The sequence below is a fragment of the Gorilla gorilla genome, chromosome 10 (genome assembly GCF_029281585.2).
Source record: "Gorilla gorilla gorilla isolate KB3781 chromosome 10, NHGRI_mGorGor1-v2.1_pri, whole genome shotgun sequence".
NCBI lineage: Eukaryota > Metazoa > Chordata > Mammalia > Primates > Hominidae > Gorilla > Gorilla gorilla.
This window is the reverse complement of record NC_073234.2, coordinates 51,442,531-51,457,987: the sequence shown is the minus strand read 5'-3', so window position 1 is coordinate 51,457,987 and position 15,457 is coordinate 51,442,531. Positions and strand designations below refer to the sequence as shown.

Genomic DNA, 15,457 nt, shown 5'->3' with positions numbered 1-15,457 from the left:
AGGGAGTAGCCATGAGGGCAGAGATAAGTTGTCAGATTCTGGATAGGAGAGGGGGCCACAGCATTGATGTGGGGCGTGATGTAGGGGGTGAGGAGAGGGGAGGAGTGGAAGGTGTCACCAAGGCATTTGTCCTGAGTGACAGGAAGATGGGGAAGGCTTTGGGAAAAGCAGGCATCCAGCGGAAGGGGCAGGAGCTTGGTTTTGTACATGTGAATTCTGAGGTGCCTATGAGACTTCCTCATGCAGACCCTCACTAGGCAACCGGAAATTCTAGTCTAGAATTCAAGAGAGATATCCAGGCTAGAGATGTAAATGTTAGAGTAATCATCATAAAATATCGCATTCAAAGCTTTGAGGCTGCCTGAGATCCTGAGGGAGCAGGGTAGAAAGAGAAGAGTCGGCCTTTTGCAGGATCAAGCAGGCTGTAGAAACGCCTGGGTGGGTGGTGGCCTGGACACCAAGGGAAGAAGATGTTCTGGGGCGGGTGGGAGAGGGAAGGAACCGTTGTATCCAATACTTTTGGGAGTCCAGCCAGATGAGGACTGAGACTGGGTCCCCGGATTTAGCTACACAGAAGTCCCTTTGACCTGGATGAGAGTGTGTTTAAGAGGATCAAGAGGGAATGGTCGGGCGCTATGGCTCATGCCTGTTATCCCAGCACTTTGGGAGGCCGAGGCGGGCGGATCATCTGAGGTCAGGAGTTCAAGACCAGCCTGGCCAACATGGCAAGACCCCATCTCTACTAAAAATACAAAAAAATCAGCCAGGCATGGTGGTGCATGCCTGTAGTCCCACCTACTCAGGAGGCTGAGGCAGGAGAATCGCTTGAACCCAGGAGGCAGAGGTTGCAGTGAGTGGAAATCATGCCACTGCACTCCAGCCTGGGCGACACAGCGAGACTCCGTCTCAAAAAAAAAAAAAGAGAGAGAGAGAATGGGAGGGAAAGGAATTGTGAGTAGAGTAGGTAAGAAGGAGAGAGGGAGGAGAGCCACTGGACATAGTGAGTGGAGATTCTCTTAAAAGGAATTTTGCTGTATATGGGGAGCAGGGAATGGGGCAGGAGTGAGAAGGGGGATGTGGGTCAAGAGTGTTTTGTGGGTTATTTTCAGGTGGGAGAAATTGCAGCGTGTTCCTATGTTAATGGGACTACTCCATTAGAGAGGGCAATACTGATGACAGAGAGAGAGAGAGAGGAAAATTCCTGGAGAGAACTCCTCAGCCTCTCCCCAATTCCAAGCCAGTAGAACCACAGAAGGTGTCCTCTTTGAAGGGAACCACAGGGGCACTGGAAGTGGCACCAGGCTGGGCACAGGACACCTGGGTCTTGGTCCTCAATCTGCCTGTTACTGGCCATAAGAATCTGTGCCAGGACGGGCATGGTCACTCACGCCTGTAATCCCAGCACTTTGGGAGGCCAAGGTGGGCGGATCACGAGGTCAGGAGATCAAGACCATCCTGGCTAACACAGTGAAAGCTCGTCTCTACTAAAAATACAAAAAATTAGCAGGGCATGGTGGCGGGCACCTGTAGTCCCAGCTACTCGGGAGACTGAGGCAGGAGAATGGCGTGAACCTGGGAGGTGGAGCTTGCAGTCAGCCAAGATCGTGCTACTGCACTCCAGCCTGGGCGACAGAGTGAGACTCCGTCTCAAAAAAAAAGACTCTGTGCCAGCCCCTTAACACCCAGGGCTTTGGATGTGGAAAGCAAGTCTTACAGCCTCAGGGCTGCCTGCCCCCACTCCCTGGCCAGACTGTGGTGGAGATGCGGGGAGGTAACAGGTGTGAAAGTGCTTTGTAAAACATAAAGGGTGGAACAGAGGATGGGGACTATTGTTATTATTCTAATAACACTAGGGCTTATCAAACAAATTTAAGGGATTACTGTTCACCCAGCCCTACTTGCATGCATGGCTTCCTCGGGTGGTTCACACACTGGCTGTAACCTGATCCATGGGAAGCCAAGTAAACTCCCCGGCCGGCCCCCCATGGGTGCTCACTGCCTCCAACATCACCAGACTGTCTGCCCTGGCTTGACCCCTCTTCTGTCCCCTGCAAATGCCTCCCTCTAGGGCCTCCAGGCGCTGTTGCCCAGACTACCTCTCCCGAATGTGGCCCTCCTCTTTCTCTCCTAGTTCGATTCCCCACCACATCCTTTGAAACCTTTCTTTAGGAAGTATTGCCTGGAGGGAAGAGCATGGTGCGGGGTCTGAGAAAAGTTAGTGTCTTCTGGTGACCAGACTCCCAGTTTGCCCAGGATTTAGGGGCTCCTCAAGAAGTGGGGCTTTCAGTGCTGAAACTGGAAAAGTCCTAGGGTAGCCTGGGGTAAGCTGACACTTTAGTCTTGATCAAGACCACATTGAGCCATTATCTTGCCAGGAAACCAAGGACAAATCATTCCATTTCTCTGGAGTTCAGTCTTCTCATCTAGATCTCAGCCCTCCAGTTCCAAGCCTGGAGGTCATTTATTCATTCTACGGTACTGGCTGTGTGCTACTCTGCACCACGCACTGCACTCTCCCTGCTGACCAGGCATCTGGGCAGCCGCGCTGCACACCACACACAGTAGGTGCTCTATAAAGACCTGCGGAAAGGACGCGTGGATGAACCTGCCACACCCTCACTCAGGCTTGATCCCTATCCAAAGCCCCCAAAACCTCTGCTCACAGCTCTCTCCCCATCCCTTCCCCCATTTCAGCCCCCTCAGCCTGTCGCCCACAAGCCTCCGGAACCTGGACTAAGCTACACTTGAATTGAGCTGAATGTTCCAGCGAGGGAGGGGAGAGTCTGGTTACTGCTTCCATTGTCAATAAATGTTGACCTTGAACGCCTTTCTGAGAGGATGTCACCAGCACAAGCTTGCCCAACTGGGTGGGTCCTAAAACACGACTGCATTCGGGTGCGTGGGGCCCACCTGAGCAGGAGGCCTGTGTTGGGCAGCTCCAGGCAGGTGTCTGTCCGTGGTCATCTCTTGCCTCCTGGGCATCTGCTTCCAGCCACTCCCCACTTAGCCTCAGACCCCAAGGGGGACTCACATCAGACGGTCCAGGTTCCCAGTTTGGCCCTATCACTTCCTAGGATGCTGTGTGATCTTGGGCATGTTATTTGATATCTCTGAGCTTCAGTTTCCCCATCTTAATTTATTTATTATATTATTTTTGAAACAGAGTCTCACTCTGTTGCCCAGGCTGGAGTGCAGTGGCGCGATCTCGGCTCACTGCAAGCTCTGCCTCTCGGGTTCACACCATTCTCCTGCCTCAGCCTCCGGAGTAGCTGGACTACAGGCACCTGCCACCACACCCAGCTAATTTTTTTTGTATTTTTAGTAAAGACGGGGTTTCACCATGTTAGCCAGGATGGTCTTGATCTCCTGACCTCATGATCCGCCCTCCTCAGCCTTCCAAAGTGCTGGGATTATAGTCGTGAGCCACCGTGACCGGCCTCCCCATCTTAATTTATTAACAGTAGAACCTATCTTATAGACTTAAGATGACGATTAAATGCTATGGAGAGCTGGCTGGGGGGAAGCAAGTGTTCAATAAATATTAGCTGTTACTGTTATCCTAACCATAATCATCATCATCAACATTCTCAGTTTCGTGAGAACAGCAAAGAACATGCTCAATCTAACAGTCTCTCTCTCGGGGTACCTGGCTCCAAGAAGCCTTCCCTGATTGCCCCTAGGAGGGTAATTACTAACTTGGTCCACATGGCCAGGATACCCCCACTCTCTCGCCCCCGCAAGCACCGCTGCCCCTCCCCTGGAGGAAGGGATGCCTCTTCCCAGCTTTGCCTCTGTCTACAGCTTCCATCCTGCTGTTACAATCTTCCCTCCTGCCCAGGTCAGCCGGTCTGTCCTGGAAACCAGGTAGAATCCCCCAAACGAACAAACAAACAAACGCAACACTGAGCCTAGCCCTACCCGCAGGTGCTCCCGAGGATCCAGGGAGGAGGGCTGTGAGGAAGATGGGAGGAGAAGGGGACTGGGGTGATGGTCAGGATGCTGGGAAGGAGGCTGCCAAGGAGCTAGACCACACTCACCAATGTAAATACACCCGCTCCCAGTGCTGCATAGACTGCATGGAGCCAGGGCACCTGCGGCAGAGGAAAAATGGGCTTAGGGACGACAAGAAGGGGCAGCAGTCAGAGGGGCAGGGAGGAGGGTTCAGTCCAGAGAATGGAGGACATGGGGTAGCCCTGACCAGAGCTCCCTAAGGAGCCCCAGGACTGACAGCGGCCCCTGATTCTCTGTGTGCCCAGGGTGGGTGAAGTGAGGCCCGGGATAAGAGCGATCCTGGTGGGACTGGTGGGAGAACTCCCCCGAGCCTGGTCGTTCTTCCCGCAGCACACAGCCCTGGGCTCAGGGCAGGTGAAGATGACTCTCGGTGGGCCCTGTCCTCCCTCTAGCCTGGGACTGCTTGAGGCTGCTCAAGCCTCCCAGTGTGCGTTCATCCCTGTCCAGCATAGGATCTGTCTGTCCTTGTGTCAGGGCACTCCTGGGCTCTGCCTTGGAGGCAAGGAACTCAGGTAGAAGGGGACAAAGACTTGACCTCAGGGGTGTGTTGGGGGGCATCTGGAGTCTCTGCCAGCTGTGCATGGTGGGCTTGCCTGCACAGGCTGGAACAGCACCTCCCCACTCTCTGCCCCCTGAGTCTTCCTCCAGGTCTGGAGCAGCCAGCTGTGGGGGAAACTCTGCTGGAGGCACCGCACTAGGGCCCTCCATGGGGCCCTCCTCCAGAAGACTTGGAAACAAAGGCATCCCATCAACCAGACCTGGGTCAATAAAGGGTTCTTTGAAGTTCCGTGGCCCCTTCCTGTAACACTCCTCCCCATCCTAGACACACAGAGGGCCCCCAGGCCAGCTCTGGCCCCTCCCTTTGTCAACAGGATCCTGGGAAGAGCCAAGGAAATGCCAGCACCAATCCTGACGTCCTGGACTGGACGCCAAGTGCCGGGAGGCTGGGGCTGGGCAGGATGGAGGTGGGGAGGGGGATGTGAGGACAACTGCTCGCAGCCCTACTAGAAAAGGGCAGTGGGGGACCGTGTACCATGTGTGGCTATGGGGCTGAGGGGTATAAGCACTGGGCCCCCAGCAACGGTCCAACAGCTCATCTCTTGGGTTCCCAGGATTCAGATCTCAAGGCCTTCCTGTGATGACCCCAATCTGCCCCTTCTCCACATGCAGGGGCCCGGGTGCCTGCAGAGTCTCAGCTGGATTCCCCAGGGCAGGCTGGACACCTCTAAAAGAGCTGAGACTTGGCCGCCAGCTGGTGGATGCTCTAAGGATGTGGGTATACTCCGAGCCCCACTGCCCCACGTCCCGCCTGCCTGGCCAGCTAGATTCTGCCTCTTTGGACTTGGCTGATCCCCCAGGAGCCCCAGAAGACCCTTCCTCAAGGCCCCTCTGGGTCTGGTGGGCCTCATGGAGCCCCAGTACTCCCTTCCCTGCCCAGGGTTTAAATGCTCCACACCCTACCCTCAATCTCACCTCCACCCCACAGAGGAGGACGGGAAAAGTGAAGCCGGATGTGGCTTGTGGAGCCAGGCAGGTACCCAGGCCTGACAAGAAAAGCCTCCTTGTTTGCTTACACTGCCAGCACGCCTGTGGCAGGTGCCAGGAGGGGCCGCACAGGATGGCAGGCTGTGGGGCCTTGGCTCCTGGCCTTCCCTGGAGGGTAGGGGAGGGAACGGCACCTTGGGCCAGTGGGGCCCCTCCCTCCCCATGGGGCCTGCTGGGGGACCCAGAGACTCACATATTGGAAGGGTAGGAGGATGGCCAGGATGAGTCCGCTGAAGAAAAGAGTCATGAGAAGCACAAAGAGCACGCCCTGGCAGGAGGTGAAGTCGAACTGTGGGGACAGGATGGGGTTAGCTGCAGGAGCGGCCTGACCTTCCTGGGGCCCCAACTACAGGGTGAGCCCATACAGCAGGCCACAGTCTTGTGCTTACCCCAAGAACCTGGCATTCCTTCCCCTCCTCCCCCTCATCAGGTGGCCTCCCCAAACCCAACTCACCCCCTTTACTTCTCTCCCCAGCCCCAGGTCCGAGCTCTGAGGCCCCCACCCCATCTGCCTTCCCCTGCTCACCCTCAGGCCAGGGGTCCCTGCCTGCAGGCCCCAGAGCTGACCTTGGTCTGGAAGCTGAAGACGGTGACTGAGAGGCAGACAAGGGCCGTGATGCCCAGGCACAGCAGCACGGAGGTGGTGTTGTAGTAGCTGAGGACCGTCAGGCCGAGGGTTCAGCTCTCAGGCAGGGCGTCTGGTCTCCCCCACCCTCCTAGCAGGCCCCTCTCTTCTGCCAGGACCTGGTCTTGGGATCCCTGGCCCCAATCTGGTGCCCTTTCCCCAGATCCCTCTGTCTGCCTCCCCAGCCTTTCTGTTGGGCCCTGCCCCTCCCAACAAGCTTAGACTCAAAATCAAATTAGAAGGATCTTGATGAGGTGGGAGTGGGAGTGGGGAGGGGTTTGTGCCGGGCCTGGAGGTGGTTTACAAGTAACTGCAGGTCATGAGTCTTGGGGCTTGTAAGCTACTGTTTGGGAGGAGCCACCTTGCTCCCCACCCCCTATCCACCGGGCCAGGTCTTGGGGTCACTGTCCAGCTGAGTGCTCAAGGAGAGGACCCTAGGCCAAAGCCTCCTGCATGCCTGAGCCCCCGGGCCCATCCACATGCTCCCATGTGTGTGGGGCAGCTCCCCTCGGGTGTGGCTGGTGCCTGGCTCCAAGCCTGGCCTATGGTCCTTCTCTCCTTCCACCTGTTCCCTTTACCTGGACAGCATCCCAGTGAGGTAGGCCATGGACAGGGTCTGAAAGGAGAAGCGGGGTAAAGGAATGTTCCAAACTCAGACGCGGGGGCCCAGGCACCCTTGAGGTCCAGCTCAGGTCTCCACCACTTGCAGGTACCCCTCAACTCTTTGTCTATGTCACCCCCACACACGCTGACTTTCGGGAGTCAGGCCTGCCTAAGGAGTGTCCCTACTGCCAGCTTCAGGCTCCGTGCCAGCTGTCCCTTCCTTTCTTCTGCGGCCCTGCTCCCCACTTCTAAGACCCTCCACTCTTCTTCATTACCATAGCTCTAGGATGCCTCAAGCAAACCCCTTAAAAAAATTCACAATGAAAAAAGACAGTGGATGGGGAATGGGCAAGATTAAGCCCATTTGGAAAGAGAAGATGGAATGTGTTTGTGGAAGAAGTGGGGTGAAAACACCCCTGCCCCGCCAGGGACCTCACATTGGACATCCCCAGCCCAGTCTTCCTGGTCCTCAATCCACCCTGCTTCCCTTCTTCCTCCATCCCCACTCAGCGTCTGTCCTCAGCACACCCCAGATCACTTACAAAGACGGTCAGGAGAATCAGGTTCCAGGGGAAATGCCTCCTGCAAGGCAAGCCACAGAGTTCAGGGGATCGTAGGGGGTGGGGGCAGTGGACCCAGGCTGTGTCACTGCTGCAGGGAGGGGGTCTCTGACCAACCCCCTCCACACTCCTCAGAGCCTCTTCCTTCAGCCACATCCCCATTTGCTCCCTTCTCCATCCCCCTTCTCCCTACCTCAGAGGCACCAGGTAAAGGAGGGAGGGGCCGCCTGCTCGATAGAGGCCCAGAGAGGGATGGGGCCCTCTCAGGGCTGCACAGCTCACTGGTGGCAGGCAGGGCTGGGGCCAGAATTTTCATGATCCTGCTCATATTCCCACAAGTTCCTCCTCAAGCCATTAGCATACCTGGGTCCAGAACAGCAAGCCAGGGTCAGGTAGGTTGCAAAGAACACAGCACTGTGAGAGACGGACGGATAGATGAGTCAGCCAGCCTCTCCTGGGTCCCTCCCCCAAGACCCCCTGCTTATGCCACTCTCTGCCACCCCCACCCACAGGGCAGCCAGGAGGGACAGGATGGGGAGGCCACGGTCATCCTAGAACCTGGCAGTGGGCAGGGTGGCGGTCCAGTTCCAAAAGAGAGCAAAAGGATGGGACGAGCCTGCTTCTAGAAACAGGGAATCTCGGGTCACATGAGACAGCTGTTCCTGACCACCCAATACAAAGTGGCCTCCCCAGACAATATCTTGCTATTTTAAAAGCCCATATATAGCATTTTCCATGTGCTAGGCAGTTTTAAGTGTTTTATGAGTATCAACGAATGTAATCCTCATATCTTTACTTTACTGCTGAGGCACGGGGAGGTCAGGCGACTTGTCCAAGGCCATCCAGCTACCACGCCGCAGAAGCAGGATGAGAACCCAGGCACTCTGGCTCCAGAGTCCCTGCTCATAACCACTGCCCCACACTGCCCCACACAGGCCCTTCTCAACCCTTATCATCACCTGGAGTGATCTTGTTAGTTACTTTACTGTTGGTCTAGCCTATTAAATTGTAAACTCAGCAAGGGTAGGGCCCTCTTCTGTCCTGCCAGCACCTGGAACAAGCAGGAAGTGGCACCTGTCGGGTGAATTTTTATATCAGGTGGCCACGTCCAGTGGGAGGCTGGCAGGCAGCTTGAGGGCAATCCAGAGATAGCGATGGAGGATTGAGGATTTTCTGAGTAGCGGAGGCAGAGAGCAGTCCAGGAGGTGGGAGATGATGGCTGGGGACCCAAGGGTGGAGCTCGCCCATGCCTACCTAGGTTAGCGCTGCCACCAATGCATAGTTTCCAACCCCCAATGGGCCTTCAACATGGCACTGCCATCCTTTCCCCATCTCCTTCCTCGGTTCTCTCACCCATCACCCACAATTTCAAGCTTCCTCCTCCATCCACAAACCTCCCAGGCCCCCTCACTCTTCCCGCACAGTCTGCCTCCGGTGCTCCAGAAAGACTGGAAATGAGGTGAGCTCCCTTGGATCCCTGCCTGCCACCTGCAAATATCATGTGGTGCTACTTGCCCTCCTGTTCCTCCTCCCATCCCAGGCCAGTCCTCCCACCCCCTTAATTGCCCAGGGATCTCCATTACTTAAACCTTTCCACTGGTACCTCTCCTCCCACACAAGCCTTCTCAGCTGTTTTCCGTCTTTAACCAACACCTTCCCTGGCTCCAGCTACTGCCACTTCATCCTCTCTTGCAGCCACGCTTCTTGAAAAAGTGGTCTCCATTCACCATGCCCCCTCCTCCATCTTCCGAGCCCAACAAACACAGTCTCAGCACTACTCAATAGGAGCTGGCTCTGCCACATCACAGGACCTTATTGAGTGCAGTGGATACTTGTCAGTCCTTATCTTGCCTGGCTTCTCAACCTCTGGTCACTATCATTGTTTCTCTGGTTCCACATGACCCCTGGGTCCCTCCTACCTCCCTCACCACTCCTCGGTCCCTCCAGGGTCTCTCTCAGTCTGCCTGGTTCCCTCGATGTGGGGTCCTCTCCAGCTCTTCCCCCACGTTCTCCCTAGGTGGGCTCACTCATCCACATGACTTGCTCATCCATATTTCTGATCTATATTTTCCTTTTCAACCCTAGACTCGAATTTCCAACTGCCTACTGGGCAGACATGACTATTCAGACACAAGTAATGTTCAACAGGTTAGAGGGGAGCTCCCTGTCTCCCCTGCTCGGTCTCCTGCATTCCCTCCTGCAGAGGATGTCATGCATCCTCCAAGTCACCCAATCAGAGACCTCAGCATCATCCTTAACTCTCACTCTGCTACACCCAATTAACCAACTGGACTTGTTGATCTTCCTACCCAGGCAGTTATCAAAGCTGCCCTCTTCCCTCCACCCGACTACCACCCTTTGAGGTTAGGGCACCTCTCTCTCTCTCTGGCTTGGACTGTTGCAGGAGCCCACCTGCCTTCCACCCTCCATGCTGCAGGCAGATCCAATCATGTGACTTCCCTGTATAAAATTCCCAAAGACCTGGCAATGCCCTGGCTGAGCAATCAGACAATGCATTCCCACCCACCCCTCCAGCCCTTCTCTCACTGCACTCTGCCCCTCCACTACACCCCTCTCATCACAACCTGCTGTGCTCCCTGGAAACGTGCCTGCCACACTCTGCTCCTGCTGGAAAGGACTGACCGGCAAGGACACCTGAGGCCTGGGTTAGAGGGGGGCATCTTCTGTGCACCGCAGGCATACCTCAACCAAAGCCTGAGCCCCCGCACCCTTCTGGCCAGCTCCTCTGACTTCCCACCCAGGTATAGCATCTGGGGGCCAGCCTGCAACTTATCAATTTTCTATTCCCACCATCTGACCCAGAGCTTGGTGCCTGGTAGGTGCTCTTCAAATATTTCTGGATGAAATGCAAAACAAAACAAAACAAAAAACCCAAAAAAACGAAACAAGAGATGCAGGAGTTGAGACAAGCATATTGGATTTGGTGAGTAGGACCCCTTCAACTTAACCCTTTCCTGGTCTTCAGTGATTTTCAAATAATGAGGAACTGTTGTCACAGTGACTGGAGGGCTCTTCTGGTAGTTGGTGCCAGGGGCTGCTGAACATCCTGCTCCGTGAGGGACAGCAGAGTCATCCTGCCCGATTTAGGAAACACTCGGAACCTGCCCTCTTTCAGTCTCACTTGAGTCATTGGTCAGCCACCTCAGCAATAATGCTAATAATAACACCCTTGTCCATGTGGGTGTGGGTTCTATCTCCCCAGCCAGAGTGGAAGCTTCCTGAGGGCAAGAGCCCAGTCTCCTTTTCTCTCTGGTTCATAGCTCTTCAACTTTCAAGACAAGGGGTCTGGAGGAAGGGCAGAGGGGCCAAAGACCCTGAGATTGTGGTACAGCTTGGGAGCCTGACACCCCGCATTCACATCCCAGCTCTGCCACTACTGTTGTGTGACCTTGGACAATAGCCAAGACCCAGTTTCCACTTTAGCGAAACAAAAATACTGGTACCAACTCACTGGACTGTTGGGAGGACTGATGAGACAGCACAGTTCAAGCACTTTGCGTGGGCCTGGCACAGGGGTGGGACTCCCCACTAGAGTTATGATAATTAGAAGCTGGCTGATGGACAGCTTCCTGGAAAGTCTCTGACCCACCTCCACCCAGCTCTGGTCTCACACTTTTCCTCCTCTGCCTGGGTTTCTCCTGGCCCACCAGCCTTCCACCACCGCAGACACGGTGGCTCAGTGGGCACAATCAGACAATAAGGTGAGAACCGATGGAGGGAGGCGATGAGGGCCTTGAGAAAGCTGGGCTGTGGGTGGGGGAGGGGGAGGCTGGCAGCCCAGGGGGCAGGGAATGAGTCACTTAAGAAGTGAGAGAGAGAGAGAACCAATGATTTATGCATCAGAGCCCCAGCCCCAGGGCCTGGGCAGGAACCACAGTCTGTTTACAGAATGTCAGGACAGGGAAGTAAGGCTCAGGTGCAGGCCAGCATCCAAACACAATGCCTTCCCCCAGCTCGTCCTGCTCTAAGACAAAGGAGGAAGCAGAGCACAGAGGGCAAATACATGGGTTTCACCATCAGAAAGACCTGGATTTCTACCCTGGTTATGCTGCTCTGAGCCTCACTTTCCTCATCTGTTAAATGAGGATAACAGTAGTGTCTGCCTGGCAGGCCTATTGAAAGATCAAGTGAAAAACACACGTAAAGTGCTTAGCACGGTGCCCTCCATACAGAAAAAGAGCTGTCTGCTTCTCAATGCTCCTATTGTTATTCCAAAAGGAAGAGACCCGGATGGAGTCCTCAGGGAGCACATGATGTGTTGCAGGAGGTGAGACCTACCAGGACTCAGACACGAGGCCGACTTAGGGGGCAGGATGGAGAGAGCTGAGGGGTGTGGAGCGGGTAGGGCAGGGCAGGGCAGGACCCCCGGCAGGTTTTCTGGAGGAAAAGGGCAGCATCCCAGCAGTGAAACTCCCAAGCACCTTTCACACTTTGGAACACCCTATGAAAAGCGCCCAGTCCACGCCCACCTCCCACTTCTGCCAGCACCCACCCTGGTAGAAGCCAGAGAGAGCATCTCTGTTTTCTGCCCAGAGATGTTGAAGAGGAGGGACTCCAGATCTCACCATTCAGAGGTCAGATTCTCACACTCCACCCTCCCAATCTCCCCATCCCCCTCAATGGAGTGGACTCTGCCTCCACTTCCTGGGCCTACTCACTCCTGGGCTGTCTCCCTGCCACCACCTGCTCAGAGCATAGAGTCCCACAGACCCTCCTCCAGAAGGCTCAGAGAGGGGCCTAAGAATCCCTTCCCAAGTTCTCAGGAGCTCAAAGCTGCCAGGCCATGCTGATGTGCCAGAAGCCATGCCAACCTGCCACATGGGCTGGCCCAGGTGGTAGTCTCTGGGGCCTCATTAGCTTTACCGTACAGTGCCTCCCAGTTCCCCAAGACACATGCCTCCCTGCCTGCCTGCAGACAGGCCCTCTGTTCTCTGCTCTAGGAAAGCAGAGGCCCCCAGAGGCCAGGCTAGGGTCCTTACCATCAGCCTCTGGTGGGCCTCTGTGAACTCTAGGCCCATCTCTGAGGCTACTCTGGGCTCGACGTGGTCCAGGGGGCTCTGGGCTGAGCCCACCTCCCCACCAGAGCCCTATCCAGGAACAGACTTGGGACAGCCGCAGTGTGTAAGCTCCTTGGCCAGGCAGTCAGAACCTTGACCCCACAAGGCCCCACTGCTCTCCAAGATGCCTTGGAATTCCCCTGCATGGAGCCTTCCAGCTCTCTGCCAGAGAAGTCCCAGTTTACCAAATGTACCACGTGCATTCTTGCCCCACGCTTTTGCTTAAGCCACTTCTCTCCTGGGAACGCTGTCTCCTGTCTTCATGGCCCATCCTTTGGGGGGCGCCCCTGATGTGGGCTGCGTGTACAGGCTCACTCCTTCCTTCCTCCCCTCTCCGAATGCTGCATCTGTTCGTGCTACCTTGGGCCACCCAATAACTTTCCCTGCAGAGGCCTCCTCTCCTGCAGCCCCTGTACAGGGCTGGGCTCACAGTGAGTGCAAGAGCAGTTCTGCTCTGAGCCCCAGGATGGTTCTGGTCTGGAGAGATCCAGGATGACTCCTTAATTACCCAGAAAGGAGGATCAGAATCACCTACACATTCAAACCTCCTCTCCCAAGTTACCGGCTGGGTTCCTCAAAGATTATAGGACAAGCAGGAGCCAAGTGGCTCGAGGGCTGCAGGGAGCCTGCCAAGTAGATGGATTAAGAACACAAGCCTTAACCTGAATTCTGGGTTTGAATCCCAGTTCTACCACTGACTAGCTGTGTGACCTTGGGCAAATTCCTCACTTCTCTGAACCTTAATTTTCTGAAGTAGTCCTACCCAGTAGATGTGAGGACCGAATGCAATACTGTACATCAAGCACACAGAACAATGCCCAGCCCTTATTAAGCACTCTTTAAGTGGTAGCTATTATGATTAATATTTCATAAGCATTACTAACAACATTAATAAGAGTAGCAACATTATCATTAGTGTGGGCCAAAGTGTTCCAGCCCCACTTCCTCTTAGGACCGAGGTCTGGGTCTCTCCAGCTACAGCCCTGGCCCAACCCTTCCCAATTTGTGCAAGCAGTAGAACCTACCCCCATCTCCTTTGTGCCCCATCAGATGTGATGCCCCAGAAAGGTGCTTCTGGCCATGCTCTGAAGCCGACGGAATGGGGCAGGGTTGGAGGGGATCTGTGAGGACAGTCCCTGTGGGGCTGGGGGAAGCTATGGGCTCAGATTAGGTCAAGAAAGACACAGAGATTCCCTCTTCTGGCCACTAAGCCTTCCCTGGAAGCGGACTGGGGACTGAGATATACTCACTAGGATGCCCAGTACCAGCCTGGGTTGGCCTGGACGTAGTCCTTGACAGGGTCACTGCAGAGAAGAGAGAGTGGGAGAGAGAGTCAGAATGTACCCTAGGTCTCCATTTCTGGTTCAGCATCTGCATCTGTCCCACACAGTTCACAGAACTTGAGAGGAAGCCAAAGGAATGCAGCCCCTGGAGGCTCGGGGAGTCCCAGCCCACAGTCCCCGGCTGGGACCTGCAGGTGCCTGGGCAAGCAGCTAGTGGTTCGGATCAGAAGGACTGCCACACAGACGCCCAGAAGGCACCCCGGGTCCACCCCACACTGGACAGAGGGCCCCTCGCCTGGTGCCCTCTCTAAGGTTCTTTCCCAGCAGGAGGAGGCCCACTGCCCCACAGGCATCTCTCCAGGCAGCATTCCACCAGGAGTCTGATCATGGGTTCCCCGGCTCCAGGCCTGGCCATAGCCACACCTGGAAGGTGCTGGTCCATGCTGCCAACTCACCAGAAAGTAAAGAGAGCCACGACAGCCAAGGTCACCAGCAGCTGAATCAGCAGGATGGTGTAGACCTGGGGGTGGGAGGGGTTCTACTCAGCTTGGGGGGCCCTGTTAGGGACCTGTCAGCCCCGCAGTGACTCAGTCACCTCTCCAGGTCCCCATCCTGTGCACTCCACCCTCCTTTTTGGGGGTCATTGGAGTGAACCCAGGGCAAGGCGAAAGGAAAGCAAAGATGCTGCAGAGCCAAGCGCACCCCCCCAGCATTGGGAGAAAAGAGGGGACAGTGTGTTTAGGTGTAGCACAGGGCACTGGAGTGACACCTAAGGAAGCAATTCCTAGTGGGTGCTGTCGGCTGGGATCACAAGAGAAGGGGGCAGGGATGGCTTCTGCAGGCAGAGGGTTGGGCCAGGGACCTCTCCAGGGGCTCCCCCACTGAGCCTCCCAGTCCCAGAGGGCTAGAGAGGGGCATTACCTTTCTGATGAAGACTCGACGAACTTTCTGGTCATCCCAGCTGAAAGTGGTGAAGAGCTCATGGTCTCCGGTGGGGAAACCGTTGTCATAGCTGGAGCTGCTGCCTGTGTGGCACGTGGAGGAGGAGGACATGAGGGTTCCCCCTACATAGAATTACTGTCCCCAACAGCCCCCAACTCAAAGCTGCCTTTTTGTCAACCTGGCTCTCTGGACCCTGAAGTCTTTCTCTCCTGCCCCATTATCAAACACCCAGCCCGGCTCCACCCCAATCCCCAGATCTCTCTCCCTGGTCAATTCTACTTTTCCTGCTCTGAGTCCTGGGAAGAAGCTGTCATCCCCTACCTCTCCCTCCACCCCGGCTGGGGCTCCCTGGGGACCAAGCTCTGCCATACGAATGTGAATCTCCCATCTTCTTCCCCCCACCCTCCTCCTTGGACATTCTGGCTCCCTTGTGGTCAAGGATCACAGAGGGCCAGCCACTCTCTCTGGGCCACCCAGCAGCAAAGATCCTGACCCTGGCTCATTCTTTTTGTTTTTGTTTTGTTTTGTTTTTTTTGAGACAGGGTCTCACTCCTGTCACTCAGGCTAGAGTGCAGTGGCATGATCATGGCTCACTGCAGCCTCCACTTCCCCTGGCTCAGGCGATCTTCCCACCTCAACCTCCCGAGTAGCTGGGACTACAGGTGCACACCACCACGCCTGGCTAATTTTTTGTATTTTTAGTAGGGATGGGGTTTCACCATGTTGCCCAGGCTGGTCTCGAACTCCTGAGCTCAAGCAATCCACCTGCCTTGGCCTCCAAAAGTGCTGGGATTACAGGTATGAGCCACT

General features: G+C 55.5%; 1 protein-coding gene across 1 annotated transcript in view; it reads right to left on the bottom strand.

Moving 5' to 3' along the window:
* The window catches only part of FAIM2 (Fas apoptotic inhibitory molecule 2), a 36,255-nt gene that overhangs the window by 15,599 nt on the left and 5,199 nt on the right, over positions 1-15,457 (bottom strand). Inside the window, exons 3-11 of the mRNA XM_004053100.5 lie at positions 14,627-14,730; positions 14,161-14,225; positions 13,673-13,726; positions 7,708-7,758; positions 7,327-7,366; positions 6,760-6,797; positions 6,124-6,211; positions 5,750-5,845; positions 4,038-4,091 (exon numbers count right to left, since the gene is read on the bottom strand). Of these exons, the coding sequence (XP_004053148.1) occupies positions 4,038-4,091; positions 5,750-5,845; positions 6,124-6,211; positions 6,760-6,797; positions 7,327-7,366; positions 7,708-7,758; positions 13,673-13,726; positions 14,161-14,225; positions 14,627-14,730 (590 nt within the window). The remainder of the gene's footprint in view (positions 1-4,037; positions 4,092-5,749; positions 5,846-6,123; positions 6,212-6,759; positions 6,798-7,326; positions 7,367-7,707; positions 7,759-13,672; positions 13,727-14,160; positions 14,226-14,626; positions 14,731-15,457) is intronic.